Genomic DNA, 15,915 nt, shown 5'->3' on the forward strand with positions numbered 1-15,915 from the left:
AAAACACAAGCGACAGCCGGGCGTGGTGGCACATGCCTTTAATCCCAGCCCTCGGGAAGCAGAGGCAGGTGGATCGCTGTGGGTTCGAGGCCAGCATAGTCTACAAAGCGAGTCCAGGACAGCCAAGGCTACACAGAGAAACCCTGTCTCTAAAAACCAAAACCCACAAGTGACAGAGCTAGTGAGGAAGTGGAGAAGGGGGAACAGGGAAACACTCTTCCATTACTGATGGGACTGCTAACGTGTACAGCCACTTTGGAAATCAATATGGCAATTTCTTAGGAAATTTTGAATTCATATACCTCAAGATCCAGCTATACCACTCCTGGGTATATACACAAAGGACAGACACTCCACCACCATACCACAGGGACACTTGCTCAACTATGTTCATAGCTGCTTTATTCAAAATAGTCAGAAACTGGAAACAACGTAGCTATCCCTCAGCCAAAGAATGGATAAAGAAAATGTACATTTACACAGTGGAGTATCGCTCAGAGGTTTAAAGAAACGACATCATGAAATTTGGAGGCAAATGGATTAAACTAGAAAAAAAAAATTAATCCTGAGGTAGGTAACCCAGACCCAGAAAGACAAACATGGTACGTACTCACTGGTAAGTGGACATTAGCTGTTAAGTTAAGGATAATCACTGTTCAGTTCACAGACCCAGAGAGGCTAAGGAACAAGTAGGGCTCAAGGTGGTGGCATGGATCTCCCTGGGAAGGGGGAATAGAATAGATTTTGGGGGTGAGTAAGGATGAAAACAGAAGAGTCCAGGCCAGTGGAGAGGGGATGGCGAGAGATAGTACTGAGAGACACAACTGGAATTGAATGTGTGTGTGTGTGTGTGTGTGTGTGTGTGTGTGTGTGTGTGTGTGTGTGTGTGTTGGTGGGGCATTTGTGGAGAAATATAGGAACCCAGTGCAGCGAGAACTCCCTTGGATCTACAGGAGTGACTGTACTGAAATCTAGTAATGAGGGAGACAGAGCTGCTAGCAGCTATCTTCTGTAACTAAACAAATTTCCCAGCAATGAGGCTTGACATCAACCTAGCCACAAAACCTTCAACCTACACTATGCCACACCTTCCCCCCTTCCTCCCCCCCCCCCCCACCCCCAACGCAGGATGTACAGGGATAACGGTGGCACAGAACTTATAGGACTAGCCAACCAGTGACTGGTCAAACTTGAGGCCCACCCGATGAGAGAGAGTGCATGCCTGATACTACATAGATAGCCAGACACCAGAGGCTGGGCAGTCTATAGACTGAGGATAGAATCAAATATGACTGGCCAAAAAAGAAAAAGAAAAAAAGTCTACGAGATGATTCCTGATGATATGCTGCTATACTCACAGATGAGTTTTTAGCCCAATTATCATCAGAGAGGCATTGTCCATCAGCTGATGGGAGCAGATACAGAGACCCACAGCCAGACATGAACAGAGCCTGAAAAACCCTGGAGAAGATCGGGGATAGGGTGGGGGGATGGGGTACGGGGGTTTCCAGGAATCAGAGAAGTCTAGGTCACCATGAAAAAACAAAGCCCACAGAATCAACTAAGCAGAGCTCATAGGGGCTCACAGAGATTGAAGCCACAATTGTGGGATCCTATGTGGCCCTGAGCTAGGTTCTCTGCAAATACGTTATGGTTGTGTAGTTTGGTGTTCTTGTGGGACTCCCAACAGTGGGAGTGTGGGTTGTCTCTGACACTCCTGCCTGTGCTTTAGATCTTTTTCTTCATATTGGGTTGCCCCACCCATCCTTGATATGAGGGTTCATGCCTAGCCTTGTTGTAATTTGTTACGTCATGCTCTTTTGACATCCCTGGGTGGCCTGCTTTTTTTTTTTTTTAAGAGAAATGGAGGAGGAGTAGATCTGGGAGGAGGGGACTGGGAGGAGTAGAGCTAGGGGAACCTGCAGTTGGAATGTAATGTACGTAAAGATTAAAATTCTAAATAGTTGCCAGGCGTGGTGGCGCACGCCTTTAATCCCAGCACTCCAGAGGCAGAGACAGGCAGATCCCTGTGATTTCGAGGCCAGCCTGGTCTACAAACTGAGTCTAGGACAGCCAAAGCTACACAGATAAACCCTGTCTCGAATAAACACAAATTTTTTTTAAATTAATAAACATAAAAAAACAATTTTATTTATTTATATATTTATTTATATTTTTAGTTTTTCAAGACAAGGTTTCTCTGAGTAGCCTTGGCTGGCCTGGACTCACTTCATTTTCTTCATCTAATAAGATTATCATGTGCTTTTTTTTTTCTTTTGGTTTGTTTATGTGGTGGATTACATTGATGGGTTTTCATATGTTGAACCATCCCTGGGATGAAGCCTATTTGATCATGGTGGATGATTTTTGACATGTTCTTGGATTTGGTATTTTATTGAGTTTTTTTGCTCATGTTCATGAGGGAAATTAGTATTTGTTGAGTCTTTGTTGTGAGGTTTAGGTATCAGGGTGACTGTGGCCTTATGGAATGCGTTTGACAATGTTTCTTCTGTTTCTATTTTGTGGAAGTTGAGTTTTTTAATGTTATGTTAAATGAAAATCCAGATCGTTCTATTTTATCATCAAAGACTCAGGAACCAGATGCTGGGGTGAAACCTGCTGGCTCAGAGGGCCAGAGAAAGCACCCAGCTGACCTCCTTACTTAGCTCATGTCCCAATGGAAAAGGCTCAGAAGGCACACTAGCTCAGCTGACAGCCCAGGAGGAAAAGGGCAAAAAACCCAAGGCCAAAGGCTTGCTTGCTAAAAGCTCAAAAAACCAAAGGCTCATAAGCTCAAGAGCTCAAAGCCTCTACTTCTACATGCTGTCTTAAATACTCAACTCAAAGTCCCACCTACTCTTTAATCCCTGTCAGCTAGTTTCTTGCTCCACCTCTTGACCTAGGGTTAACTTTATTAACTCCTGTGTGCAGATAGTCTTGGATTAAAGGTGTGTGTAAGGCTAGCTGAGCCACACCTTACTCACTTATTTATAATAAACATAAAGTTCTTGGATTAAAGGCGTGTCAGGGTTCAACCTCAGGAAACAGGGATTTCCAGTTCAGTCTCAGGGACCACAATAGGATCAAAGACAGATTTTTTTTTTAACAGTTTACAATGTCAAGATCACAATGGGATCAAATATTCTGCAACATTTTTATTTTACTATCTTAATATATTTTTTTAAATGACATGTGTACTGATGTGTATTGGCCAGAAGTGTGCCTGTCCCCTGAAGCCGGGGTGTCAGAGCCACCTGATCTGAGTGCTGGAATCAGACTTTGGTCCTCTGAAGAATCAGACTGTGCTCTTGGCCTGTGAACGATCTCGCTCATCCATGGGTTGTTTTTCTTTTTCTTTTTTTCACCCTGTTTTTTGAGACAGGGTTTCTCTATGTAGGCTGGCCTGTAGTCACTTTGTACACCAGGCTGGCCTCAAACTCAGAGATCCACCTGCGTCTGCCTCCCAAGTGCCACCATGCCTGCCTTCTTTTTGCTTTTCAGACAATGCCACCTGTAATCCAAGCACTTGAGAGGCAGAGGCAGGCGGATCTCTGTGAGTGTGAGGTCAGCCTGGTCTACAAAGTCCAGGACAGAGCCAGGGCTGTTACACCTCTGAACTCTAGGCTGGCCTAGATGTCTATATGTGGCCCACCCTGGCTGAGATATCCACCTATGCCAGATTTTGGATTGTTGACATTACCACCAATAGTCTGTTTATTTTTATTTCTCTCCAGAGAGCATTTGTTGAGGAGTCCTTAAATTTAAATCATTTATGGAATTTAGACACAAGCAATGACATTTAAGCAAAGAGCCCATGTTCTATGTATTCAACAAGTATTCCAATGCAGAAGAAAATTGTTTTATTGATATCATACTATACAGAAAATGGGGCATTATTATGGCTAGGGCCACTTATAAATGACCCCTGTTCCCACGGTCCCATTGTTCTCCAGGGCAACTTCAGCCTCCAAGATACAACTTACCACACATCATTTTCTCTCCCAACAATCTGAGCAGTGTCTAAAGTCACAATCCCTCGGCATCCAGGATGAGAGCTGGGTGCCAAGCTTTCCATTTCTTCAAATGCGGTAGCCATGTTTTCCTGTTTCTCATAAGCAGCGACAGTAGGTTCTAGACTCTAGGTTATAGACAGAGTGCCCCCCACATTTAGGGCAGGTATCTGTAGCAAAGGAGATGCTCTTAGGCTCCCTGATGCTCCTGAGTGTACCCACGAGCTGAGCACAAAGATGGACAAACCTCTCTATAGAGTAACGACCCCGCATGTGGCAGCACTCCCGAGGGGCGGGGTATCGCTCCTCATCCATCTTGCTCAAGTTGGCCGAGTGCTGTAAAAGGCTCATCAGGATGGCCATGGAGAAGTCATTGCCATAGAAACTGACCTTGAGGAGCTGGGAGCACTGGCTGAGGGCGGGCATGAGGACAATGAGATGTGGGTCCTTCATCTTACAACCTGTCAAGTCCAGGGTCTGCAAAGTGCCTGCCACAGTCTTTAGGAAAACTCCGAGAGGAACAACATCCAAAGCCAGTAAGACCACACCACTCATGTCCAGATGTTTTAGCTTAAAGAGCTTTGGACGCCAAGTGAGGCAGTTCAAGTCTCGCTGGGAGATTTGGTGGTGACTGATGGAGAGGGTGTCCAAGAAGGGCATCAGGCACCTAGGGATAGACCAGGCTGTTAGTTGTGGCAAATGCTGTTGGTGAGTGTAGGGTGGGATTTACCCAGAGGTAGAAGGAACCAGGTGCCCCAAGGTCAGTTTGACCAAATAATCAAGGATGTTATCTAAGATGCTTCCTTTGTTGTTTTTGTTTTTTCTGAAACAGGGTGTCTCTGTGTAGCCTTGGCTGTCCTGGACTCACTTTGTAGACCAGGCTGGCCTCAAACTCACATCAACCCACCTGCCTCTGCCTCCCAAGTGCTGGGATTAAAGGCATGCGCCGCCACCACTGCCCGGCTCTAAGCTGCTTCTTGTTGGAAACTGCTCAGTCAAGTCAAACCCACAATTTCTCTCCTGGCCTCCTCACTCTCAAGCCATAACCAGGCTCAGCCCATAAGCGCAGAAAGCACACAGGAGAAGTTCCAACCCATGAGAGTCCTAAGAGGATCTAGCGACATTTCCTGTGGGCTCAGTGGACTCTGGGTTCCATCACAGCCTCTGCACAGTCACTCTTGCTGTCATTTACTCCCCCACACCATCCCCATTGTCCCAAGCACTCAGCTCTGCTGGGGCTCAAAGCATTTCACCCATGGGAAGTTTGGGGCAGGCTGAGGCTGTTCTCACAGATCTGAGCACAGAGTTTACCTCCACACTGGTGAGTCCTCGGAACTCCTAATTGTGCTCTTCCCTTCCCGTTCCCTTTCCATTTCATTGGATGGGCATGATTCCAAGAATCACAACCCATTCTTAGCACATCTGACTTACCCTTTATCCCACCTAAGCCCTCCCCTTTCATGAGTGGGCATTTGAGACCGTGACTCACTACACATGGAAACAGGAGTAAGTTTATAGTCGCCTGGGCCCTACATGTTAGTTCCCGGTGACTGGCAGGCACCACGCACCACTAATCCTTAAAGTAAAAAAAAAAAAGGAGAGGTTTGCTCTGGTCGTTGACCCAGCCCGCCATCCTTGCTCACCCAAAGACCTGATTCATCCTGCCTCTGAGCAAGGAGATGCCACTTAGGCGGAGATGCTGGAGACAGTTGAACTCCGAGAACTGAGAAATGAACTTCCAGACACACTCTTGTATGTCTGCCACCCTGTTGTCAATCTTGAGGGCATTCCTGCAGGTGGGTGCCAGGAAGAGTTTGCGAAGATTGCTCATCTGGCCTAAGTAGGGGGCAAGCTGTGCCAGCCTCAAGGCATTCCACTCTGTGCTCAGCTCGAATTCCTCAATGTGCTCTGGACGGAAAATATTCAAGATTTTAATGATATCGTGGGCAGGCAGAGCCCAGATCTTCAACTTCCTACAGTAGAAATTTATGGAGCCCTTTCTCTGCTCGGCCCACTGCAAGAAGCATGCTTGTTCTTCATCCAGTCGGGACCTGAGGCATAGTTCTGTCATCACCTTCAGACGCTGCCTCAGTGCATATCTGGGAAGAACCTTCACTACTTGCTTCTTATGCAGAGTCTTTGCTGGGCAGCCCCCATGCTTTGCTCTAGCCCAGATGCTCCAGAATTCATTCTGTTTGTTCCTCAGGTCAAGAACCTGAAGTTTTCCCCTCCTGTGGGTAAAGCACGTGAAACATCAGCTACATGAGAAGACCCAAGACTGAATCAGCTTTTACTACACACCTCTAAACTCTGCCCTCACACATGCTACGGAAGCTTTCCCTGAGCTCCATGTGTAGATTTGACTGTTTCCTTCCGCTAACTTGCTCTCTATTTCTCCTCCGTCCCATTATTAGTGGTCATGGGAACGCCAGGGCGGCTCCTTCCACTGGGCAGCTGCGTCTGCTCTAAGGTCCAGTCCACAGTCAATATCCTTAGTACAAGCCAAGACTGGCTGTCAAGGCCTCTGCATCCCTGCCTGATGATCCCACCGGAAGCCTCCCATGCAAGGGTGAAGAAGCCATTCTCCTCGACCCCACAGGCTCTTTCCTGTACTCCAGAGCTCCGTCCTACAGTTCTGGCTTACTGCTTACCTGGAGTGAAACCTTCTTTTCAGCCCCATGTCTACTCCTGCCAACACAGCCTGGAAGGTTTCCAAGTCAGGGGTCTTCATCAATGCCCCCACAGGGAGACAGGGGAAAGGCCAGGCTGCCACCATAGCCATCACGATCTTAGTGTGTCTGCCAGTGAAGGCCTCCTTGAACAGTTCTGGGAAGAGCTCCACAGGCAGTTTCTCCACATCAGAAATCGCCAAGGCCTCATATTTCAGCAGAGCCTGCCTTGCTAGCGTCAGGAGTCTGGGTGGGGTCTGAACACTCATCCTGCAAGGTCTTCTTCAGTCAGAAGGCACCCTGGGAAGCATTCAGGTAAGAATATATATATTAAATATATTTTTGTTTGTTTTGTTTTGTTTTTCAAGACAGGGTTTCTCTATGTAGCCTTGGCTGTCCTGGACTTACCTTGTAGACCAGGCTTGCCTTGAACTCACAGTAATCTAAATGCCTCTGCCTCCTGAGTGCTGGGATTAAAGGTGTGAGCCACCACTCCCAGCTAAGAATATATTGTCATGATAAAGTTTAGAAAACTTCCTTGCCATCACCAGAACCACCCATGGTCAGAGTTATTGCTTTGGCAATGGTGGCAATGTCAGTTTAAGCTATTGCTCTTAACGGTGGTCTTAAAGCCAAACTCTCACTGAAGTCATGAGAAGCTTCTCACAAGTACACCCTAGGGGCAGCAGGGCATGGTGGCACACACCTTTAACCCCAGCACTGGGAGGTAGAGGCAGGAGAATCACTGTGAGCTCCATGTCAGTGTGGTCTACAAAGTGAGTCTAGGATAGCCCAAGGCTACACAGAGAGACTTTGTCTTGAAAAACCAAAACAAACAAACAAGCAAACAAGTACACCCAAGGGCTGGGTGTGGTGGCACACGCCTGTAATCCCAGCATTCGGGAGGCAAAGGTGGGCAGATTGTTGAAAGTTCAAGACCAGCCTGGCCTACAAAGTGAGTCTAGGACAGCCAAGGCTACACAGAGAAATGCTGTCTCCATAACCACCCCCCCAAAACAAAAACAAAAATCCACCAAGTACCCCCTGTGTTTCATCCAACCTCAACCAATGCTGTACTCAGTCCCATCCCCACTGGGAAGGGGTCCCCAACAATCCGAAAGCTGATACCATCTTTGTGTGGCAATCAGACATAGATTGTATGACAAGTCCCCAAACAACAGAGGTTGGGAAGTTTTACACACACCCAACCTACCCATGTTTTCTCTAAAACAAAACACCTGCCTGGGAAAAACTAGGAAACTGGGTTGTTATTCCATCCTGTATTACTTAAAGTTATGTCAAATGAATACAAAAATGCATTATAATAAAAAGGTATTTTTAAATTATAGACATCCAGAAATAAATCCACGTACATTCATTCATACATACATACATACATACATACGTTACTTTGTCATCTTGGGTCTAATCTCTCTCTTTTGGGTGGCCTGTTCCATTGGAGGGAAGTGACCTACCAGCTCTGAGCACCGGTGAGCTGAGCTCAGGATCTCTGGATCCCAGCAGAAGCAGGCTGCTAACTTCAGACTCCAGCTCACTGAGTGGCTCCTCTGTAACTTTATAAACCGGTCTTGCCCACCCCCTCCCCCCACTACAGCCCCACCTCCCAAACACAAACTGCCATCTGATTGGATATTTGAGTCCCATACAGTTAGTCCCAGTTTGGATTCCATTCGCAAGACTGGAATCAAAGCCTTCCCTGTCGCTATGCACATGCGCACGCGTGGTGGCGGCGCATGCCTTTAATCCCAACACTCGGGTAGGCAGAGACAGGCGGATCGCTGTGAGTTTCAGGCCAGCCTGGTCTACAAAGTGAGTCCAGGACAGCCAAGGCTACCCAGGGAAACCCTGTTTCGGAAAACAAAACAAAACCCCCAAAACCAAAAACGAAGTTTCAGCCCGTTATCAACGTTGGGGGAAGCACAGTGGGACGCAGGCAGACATGATGCCGGACCAAGAGTTCTACATCTGGACCAGCAGGCAAGAGGAAGAAGAAAGAGCCATGGGGCCTGTTTTGGACCATTGAAACCCCAAAGCTCACCTCCAGTGACGCACTTTCTCAAACAAGGCCACACTTTGTAATCCTTTCAAATAGTGACACTCTCTGGTGTTCAAGTACTCAAATCTATAAACATATGGTGCCTTTCTTTCTTTCTTTCTTTCTTTCTTTCTTTCTTTCTTTCTTTTTTCTTTTCGAGACAGGGTTACTCTGTGTAGCCCTGACTGTTGTGGACTCACAGAGATCCTCCTGCCTCTGCTTCTGGAGTGCTGGGATTAAAGGCCTGAACCGCTTCGCTCTCCAGCTCTTCAATTCTTACCCACCCCCTCCTCCTGCCCCCGACACAGAGTTTCTCTGTGTAGACCAGACTGTCGTTGACTCACAGAGATCCGCCTGCCTCTGCCTCCCAAGTGCTGGGATTAAAGGCATGCGCCACCACACTGGCTCTGGAGGGGGAGGGGCATTCTTTTTCAAACCACCACAGTGGTCCTTGGTTCTTGAAAGGAGCACTGTCAGCCTAAATGAGAAGAGTTCATTAAAACTGTACATACATGTTCATCTCCTGAGTTACACGTATTATGGGTGTGCCCCTTTTTTGATAGTTAATCATACTATTTCCCGTAGCTTTTAAAGCCACCTATATTATTATTTTCCCTCCCTCCCTCCCTCCTCTTGTGCTCACTTCCTTCCCTCTTAAATCAGAAATGCTTACCTTCAACTAACATAAAGAGCTGAAAGGTGCAGCAGGGACAATAGGCCAAGTCACAAACGCTACAGGAAGGACAGCCAGGCAAGCAGAAACATTCCGCAAGGCTGGGTTTTTCTTCCCTTGGAAGCTGGAGACGATGCAGGCATGTGCCTCATAACCTTTCTTGTGGAAAGAAAGCTCAAATTCTCACCTAAGAGGCAGGCTTTAGTCTGTTTTGAAACCTTGGGAGCCATCATAGAGGAGAAGTTGGGGGGCGGCGGGGTGTCTCTGCATCTCCTGTTCCTATTATTGTGAGCAACAGGATAAGTTAAAACCACAACTATAACAGACACATATAAATAACAACATCATTACTCCCTTCCACACTCCCCAGCAAATAAATCCCTTGCTAAGAGGCCAGTCTGGTCTACAAAGAGAGTCCAGGACAGCCAAGGCTACACAGAGAAACCCTGTCTCTAAAAACAAAACAAAATAAGCAAATAAAAATAAAAATAAAAAGGTCCAAGACCACTGCAGTGGAAACTCTTGAAACTATCAAAGAAGTGTGTCTTGGCCCAGCATTTCCCATATACTCAGGGATTCTTGGAAACCCTTCAAGCAGGTCAAACTGTAGCCAGAGTGACAGGTGAGGCTTAGGAATCATTAAATGACACGGTTGTTTCATAGAATGCAAATGCAACAAGTGGGAAAAAGAAAGAAAGAAAAGAAAAAAGTCATTGCAAAAAGTCTGCAAACATAAAGTGCAATAAAGCCAGTTATGGATAAATACATTATAATATGTTTTTTAAAGATTTATTTATTTATTATTATGTATACAGTCTCTGCTTGCGTGTACTCCTGCAAGCCAGAAGAGGGCTCCATATCACAGTACAGATGGTTATGAGACACCATGTGGTTGCTGGGAATTGAACTCAGGACCTTTGGAACAGCAGGTGGTGCTCTTACCCACTGAGCCATCTCTCCAGCCCTGTAATATGTTTTAAGTAAAGTATAAAATCATTACTACAGAGCTGGGCATGGTGGCACACACCTTTAATCCCAGCACTCGGGAGGCAGAGGCAGGCAGATTGCTGTGAGTTCGAGTCCAGCCTGGTCTAACAAAGCGAGTCCAAGCCTGCCAGGCTACACAGAGAAACCCTGTCTTGAAAAACAAACAAACAAAAAATTATTACTAAAACTTGGTTTTGGTTTTGTTTTGTTTTGTTTTTAGAGACAGGGTTTCTCTGTGTAGCCTTAGCTGTCCTGGACTTCATTTTTGTAAACCAGGCTGGCCTCGAACTCACAGCGATCAGCTTGCCTCTGTCTCCCAGAGTGTTGGGATTAAAGGTTTGCACCACCATGCCTGGCTTAGAACTTCTTTTAATACACGTTAAACTTAATCTCTTTTTACAGGTAAAGTGGAAAATGAAGAAAAGTGGGTATCCATGTGAGTTAGAGTTCTCTAGAGAAATAGCACTGACAAAATGAGTATCTATCTATCTATCGTCTCTTTATTGTCTATGTATCTAAAGGAAATTTATTTGAATGCCTTATAGGTCGTGTTCTGAATATTCCACCATGGCTGTCTCTTGATGGAAAGTCCACAAATATGATAGTTGTTCAGCCCACGAGGCTGGATGTCTCAGCTGGTCTTCAGTATGCTCAGGAATTCCAAAGAAGTGGGCTCTGATAATGGTGAAGAAATGGCCTTGCCAGTGTGAGCAGGGGTTGAACAAACAGCAAGGGCTTCCTTCTTCCTTGTTCTTTACAGAGGCTACTACCAGAAGGTGTGGCCCAGGTTTAAGGTGGGCCTTCCTACCTCAGATGAGCCAATCAAGAAAAATCCCTCTTAGATGTAATTCCAGATGTAGTCACGTTGACATCCAACAACAGCCGCCACACCGTGTAAGTCAAAATGTAAACACCGAATAATTTTCCACCAGACTATAGATCTCTATTCATTTGTTTCTCCAAGAAACCCTGCTGACTGTCTGAGGGGAGGGGCCGGCTCCGCGGCGAGCCCTCAGTCTGTGGTTGCATCGATCATTCAACTAAAGTCAATAACTATAATCAAGACAGGAATAAATTACCATCTCCGCTGACATGCAGGGAGTGGCAGAGCTCAGGAAAGGCGGGAACACTGTGATGGGTCTGCGCTGCCCCTCTTCCCTGGGTGGAGGAGCACAGGTTTTGTTGTTGTTGTTGTTGTTGTTATGCTCACTGACTTCTGTCATCCCCTCTTGTCACTCTCAGTAGGCTTTCCCTCTCTCCTACTGCAAAGGGAGAAGAAAGAAAAGGAAGAGTACTGAGGGTTTGGCTGGGGGAAGGGGGGGCGCGATGTTGAGTGTAAGAAAGGGTCAGAACTTGACACTGTAACCACTTGAAGGGACCGGGCAACAAACTCCTTACTATTCACTTTACAGATGGGGACATAGGCTTACCCACTTACTAGAGGACACAGAGATAACTGGTGCCACTGGGGCTAGAACTCTGGCTCCCCAACGTCCTGGAAGAAAGTTGAAAGGAGCTGGAATCCTCCTTTCTGCTGGGTAGGAGCCAATACCACTGTAGCCTGTGTGGCCTCTTCTGCTGACCTTTGACCTTCCTATCAGGAAGTACTTTTTAAAGGTGGGCGGGGGCAGAGAGAAAGAGGAAACAATTAACCTAATTACTTGAAGTATTCTTTCTGTTCCTTCCAGAAAAACCATACCACTTCCATCACTCAGAGGACTTACTCTCTTATCTTCCATTACTTTTAAATCATATTTATCGTGTGTGTGTGTGTGTGTGTGTGTGTGTGTGTGTGTGCCCGCGCACGCGCGCGCGCGTGCGCGCCCGCGCACCTGGAGGTCAAAGGACAACTTCCTGGTGGCAGTTCTTTACTTCTACCGTGTACGTAGGGCCTGGGGATTGAACTTGGGTCATCATGCTTAGCATTGAGTCGTAGGGGACCCTCTACCATCATTTTTGCTACAAAGTTCTGCTTACCAAGAAATTATAATTTTGGAAAATGATGCTGGCAACCCTAACTGAACATAACAGCTTTCCCCCCACCTAGACGGGGTTTCTCTGTGTAGTCTTGGCTGTCCTAGACTCACTTTGTAAACCAGGCTTGCCTCGAACTCACAGCGAAGCTCCTGCCTCTGCCTTGCGAGTGCTGGGATTAAGGGCGGGAGCTACCAGGCCTGCCTGGAACTTGACAGCTTTAGAGATCTGTTTGTCCAGGCAAAGAAATGTGGGTCTCTTTCTCATTGCACACTACTCTGGCGCAATGTGGTTTTTCTGGTTATTAGAATTTATGATCAACACGTTACTTATTTTCACTTTGTCAGTTATGACCTGGGAAATTGTTGATTTATTAGAATAAAGGTGTTCCTCTGTCCAGTTTGTGTGAATTACATGTGTGTGTGAGAGACTTTGGCCTTTTAAGTCTAGCTCTCAAATGCATGTGAAGAAAACTAAGTACCTGCTAACAGGATTAGCCTGGAATTAACTCAGATCAAGTGTCTGTCCATCCTGTTCCACCTTTACTGTCCCAAGGTCCTTGTCTTTCAGAGACGCGGTTGGCAACGCGGCGCCCTAGCATCAAAGGCTCTCTGAGGACCCCGTGGTAGAACATTGTGTGAGATTCAAAAACTCGAGTTTCCCCAGTACAGATCCTGGGTACGAGATTTAAACTATTGGCCAACTCATCCCCAGGAACCAGGGAGGCAAAGCACAGGCTGGAACGCCGAGCCAACGGGTCTGTCCTGCCCAGCAAGTTTCTGCTTGGGGACGCCTAAGAGGCTCCGCCACGCCGCTGCGTGTCAAGCTGGGCCGAGTCCCTTGAAGGAGTCGGCTGAACTCCGTTTAATGTCCGTGCGCAGTCTAGGGCTTCCAGTAGCCCGGGATCGCCTCAGCACCTTCCTGCCCCTGGCTCGCCCTAGGTGCCCAACCCTGCGCGCACCTTTCCGAGGCCCCACCTGCGCAAAGGGGCCGGGGCGTGGTCCGGGAGCTGACGTCACCGACATGGGCGGGGCCTTGGGCACCGCAGTGCAGCGCTGAGGGGCTGGCGGGGCGGGGCCTGCGGCGCGTGACCGAGCAGCGGGAGCTGGGCGGCGGGAAGGTGGGGCGGGCGGGCGAGCTGGGTGGCGCGGTCGCGAGGCGCGAGGGAGGGCCGGGCTGCTCCTCCGCCCTCTGGAGCCAGTGCGTGGAGCCGCGCACCTGGCAACGGCGCCGCGTCCCCGCCCGCCCGCCTGTCCGCGCCGCCCCGCACCCCTCGCCGGCGGCCTCGAGCGCTCGCTCGTTGATGCCGTTCTGGGGGTGACCCGGCGCGGCTCCGCGGTGGCGGGGCGCTAGACGACGCCAGCCCAGCGACGCGGGAGCGGGACATGCTGGAGCTGCGGTTCCGCGGGGGCTGCCCCGGCCCCGGGGTAGCTGGGGTGCCGCCACCCCGTGAGGGAGAGGCGGCCGGGGGCGACCACGAAACGGAGAGCACCAGCGACAAAGTGAGTGCGGCGGGGCCGGGCGGCGCCCCCGGAGCGAGTGTGCCGCTGGGGGGGGGGGGTGTCCTGCGCATCCCCCAGGGCGAGCGGGGCCGGGACTGTCGCACTTGAACCTCACTGCACTTTAGCTTCTTGACCCCATCCCCTCGCTCTGGGGTCTGGATGGAACCTGTCACTGCAGGCACTCTGGCTGTTTAGTGGCTGCCACCTCTCTCGTCTTTCCTCCGTAGGGCGACAAAGTTGGGAGTAAACTTAAGACGGGCACCTTGGGTTCTAGCCTGTCATTGGAGCCTGACGCAGACAGGCTTCTGGAGCTACTCCAAGCTGCGCTTTCGTCTCTCTGTTCTTTTTCCGGGCTGATGGATTTCGGAGAGTTGAGGCTGTCAAACGCTGGGAACACCATGGGCGATTGTCCCACCAGGGGATTTCATTTCATCAGAACAGGCCAATTCCAGACTTTTTTTTCACACCCCGCCCTCCTTTAAAATAGATTTACCTTGCTTCGTATTTAAATATATGCAGATGTACTTCCACTATTATAGTCAAAGCTAGAAAGAGTCAAGAGTTTAACCATGTTTTCTGATAAGCCGGTTCCAATAAGAACTTTTGGAGATGAAAAAAAAAAAAAATGAAGCTTTACGACCGCATGAACTAGATTGGGAAATTGGGGCAGAGAATATATTTGCTATAAAAGTTTATGTTTACAGAATTCCACTTTGCTTGAGAAACTCAAAACTTTTGACTCGTTCTTAGAATTCTTTTGTGGAAGATGGTGTGGTGGTATTTGTCTGTCATCCAGCACTGGGGGTGGGGGTGGGGTGAGGGGAGAGGCGTCATTCAGGACGATCAACGTCATCCTCAGCCGCTCAAACAAAAACAAAAATAAAACAACAACAACAACAACAACAACAAACTCCTCTCAGGTAGCCTTGGATGGCCAAAGGTCAAGTTCGGGGCCTTTTGGCCTTAGAACCTAATTTTCCCATTCTGTCTTCTGCTTTGTGCTGTTCTGACACTCCTGGCAGCTTGACTGGGGCAGGATTTGCTTCTAAAACTTACACTGATAAACTTGATGGAACTTGAGCCCCAGTTCTGTGCTGCAATAACATGGAAGCAATAAATAATGTGATTTTAGACCAAAACTTAGGAGACAGTTGGCCCGCTTCTTCTTTCCTATTCTTGACAGGTATGAAGAGAAGAGTCTGGGAAATACATACATGTGACAAGGGATCTCACACACACACACACAGTTTTTCGGCTATGGAGGGTTGGAAACTGGGAGCAAAGGGCTGAGAACAGCCTTTCTGAAAACTGCCTTGGAAACCAGACCAAAAATAGAATTAATTAGGTTGGGATTTTGTTTTAGCACTGGTATCCTTTAGAATGTAGGAAATACCAGCCTCCTCATGTCGACTTCCTTAACTGGAGGAAGCTAATGAGCTTTTATTAAGACAAAACATGTTCTGGAGATGGAAAACAGTGCATAAAATAGGGTTAAAATTTTTTTTTAATTTTTAATTTTTAATTTTTAAACACCAGAATGTATTTAGAACAGGTGTCATCTGACTCATCAGAATCATCTCCTGTGGTGACTTGTTTACTCAGTCAGCTTGTTTGTTTATAAATGCTGTATTGGTAGCTGACATTGTTACATATCTTGGGGGCTGTTGCTTTCCGAGATGAAATGTGCCCGTGCCCATCTGTGACCCCTGACAAGGGTGAGTGTGTTCGAGCTGCTGAAATCCTGTCCTTCGAGAGTCCCAGCTCCAGGAGCCCCTGGCTTGCCGAGCGCCCAGGCGTGGAGCTGTACCCTCTGTCTGTCCTTTCTTATCAGGGTGTGTGTTTGAACACACCTATATTTCCAGGTCAAGGGCTATTTTTAAGTCAGTCACCCGTTGGAGGCTGGTTAATATTTGGTCCATCGAAACTCTTAAGTGCTGTTCCGTTCAAGAGCCCAGCAAAAGGGGAAAAAAAAAAAACCTTTAGAAGTTAGTGCAAGAAGTGAAGGGGGCAGGAGTGTGCCCGCTGTTACGTGGCACATTCACAC

At 47.8% G+C, this 15,915-nt stretch overlaps 2 protein-coding genes across 8 annotated transcripts in view; one reads left to right on the top strand and one right to left on the bottom strand.

The window, feature by feature from the left end:
* Positions 1-3,837: 3,837 nt before the first annotated feature.
* On the bottom strand, positions 3,838-9,616 carry LOC311584060 (PRAME family member 20-like). Of its 7 annotated transcripts, none has more exons than XM_084758100.1 (4): positions 9,596-9,616; positions 6,662-6,979; positions 5,654-6,241; positions 3,838-4,677 (listed from the first exon to the last, which is right to left on the bottom strand). In XM_084758100.1, exons 2-4 carry the CDS (start codon positions 6,946-6,948, stop codon positions 4,110-4,112), a joined length of 1,443 nt encoding a protein of 480 aa, XP_084614226.1. In that variant the 5' UTR covers positions 6,949-6,979; positions 9,596-9,616; the 3' UTR covers positions 3,838-4,109. The 7 variants fall into 7 exon arrangements, with proteins under 7 accessions (XP_084614226.1, XP_084614228.1, XP_084614227.1 ...); XM_084758102.1 differs by lacking the exon at positions 9,596-9,616 and adding an exon at positions 9,420-9,440; XM_084758101.1 differs by lacking the exon at positions 9,596-9,616 and adding an exon at positions 9,409-9,429.
* Positions 9,617-13,437: 3,821 nt separating this feature from the next.
* The window catches only part of CDS1 (CDP-diacylglycerol synthase 1), a 79,623-nt gene continuing 77,145 nt past the window's right edge, over positions 13,438-15,915 (top strand). Inside the window, exon 1 of the mRNA XM_084759754.1 lies at positions 13,438-13,871. Within this exon, the coding sequence (XP_084615880.1) occupies positions 13,755-13,871 (117 nt within the window). The 5' untranslated portion in view covers positions 13,438-13,754. The remainder of the gene's footprint in view (positions 13,872-15,915) is intronic.

The sequence above is a fragment of the Acomys minous genome (genome assembly GCF_964271855.1).
Source record: "Acomys minous genome assembly, chromosome: 15".
NCBI lineage: Eukaryota > Metazoa > Chordata > Mammalia > Rodentia > Muridae > Acomys > Acomys minous.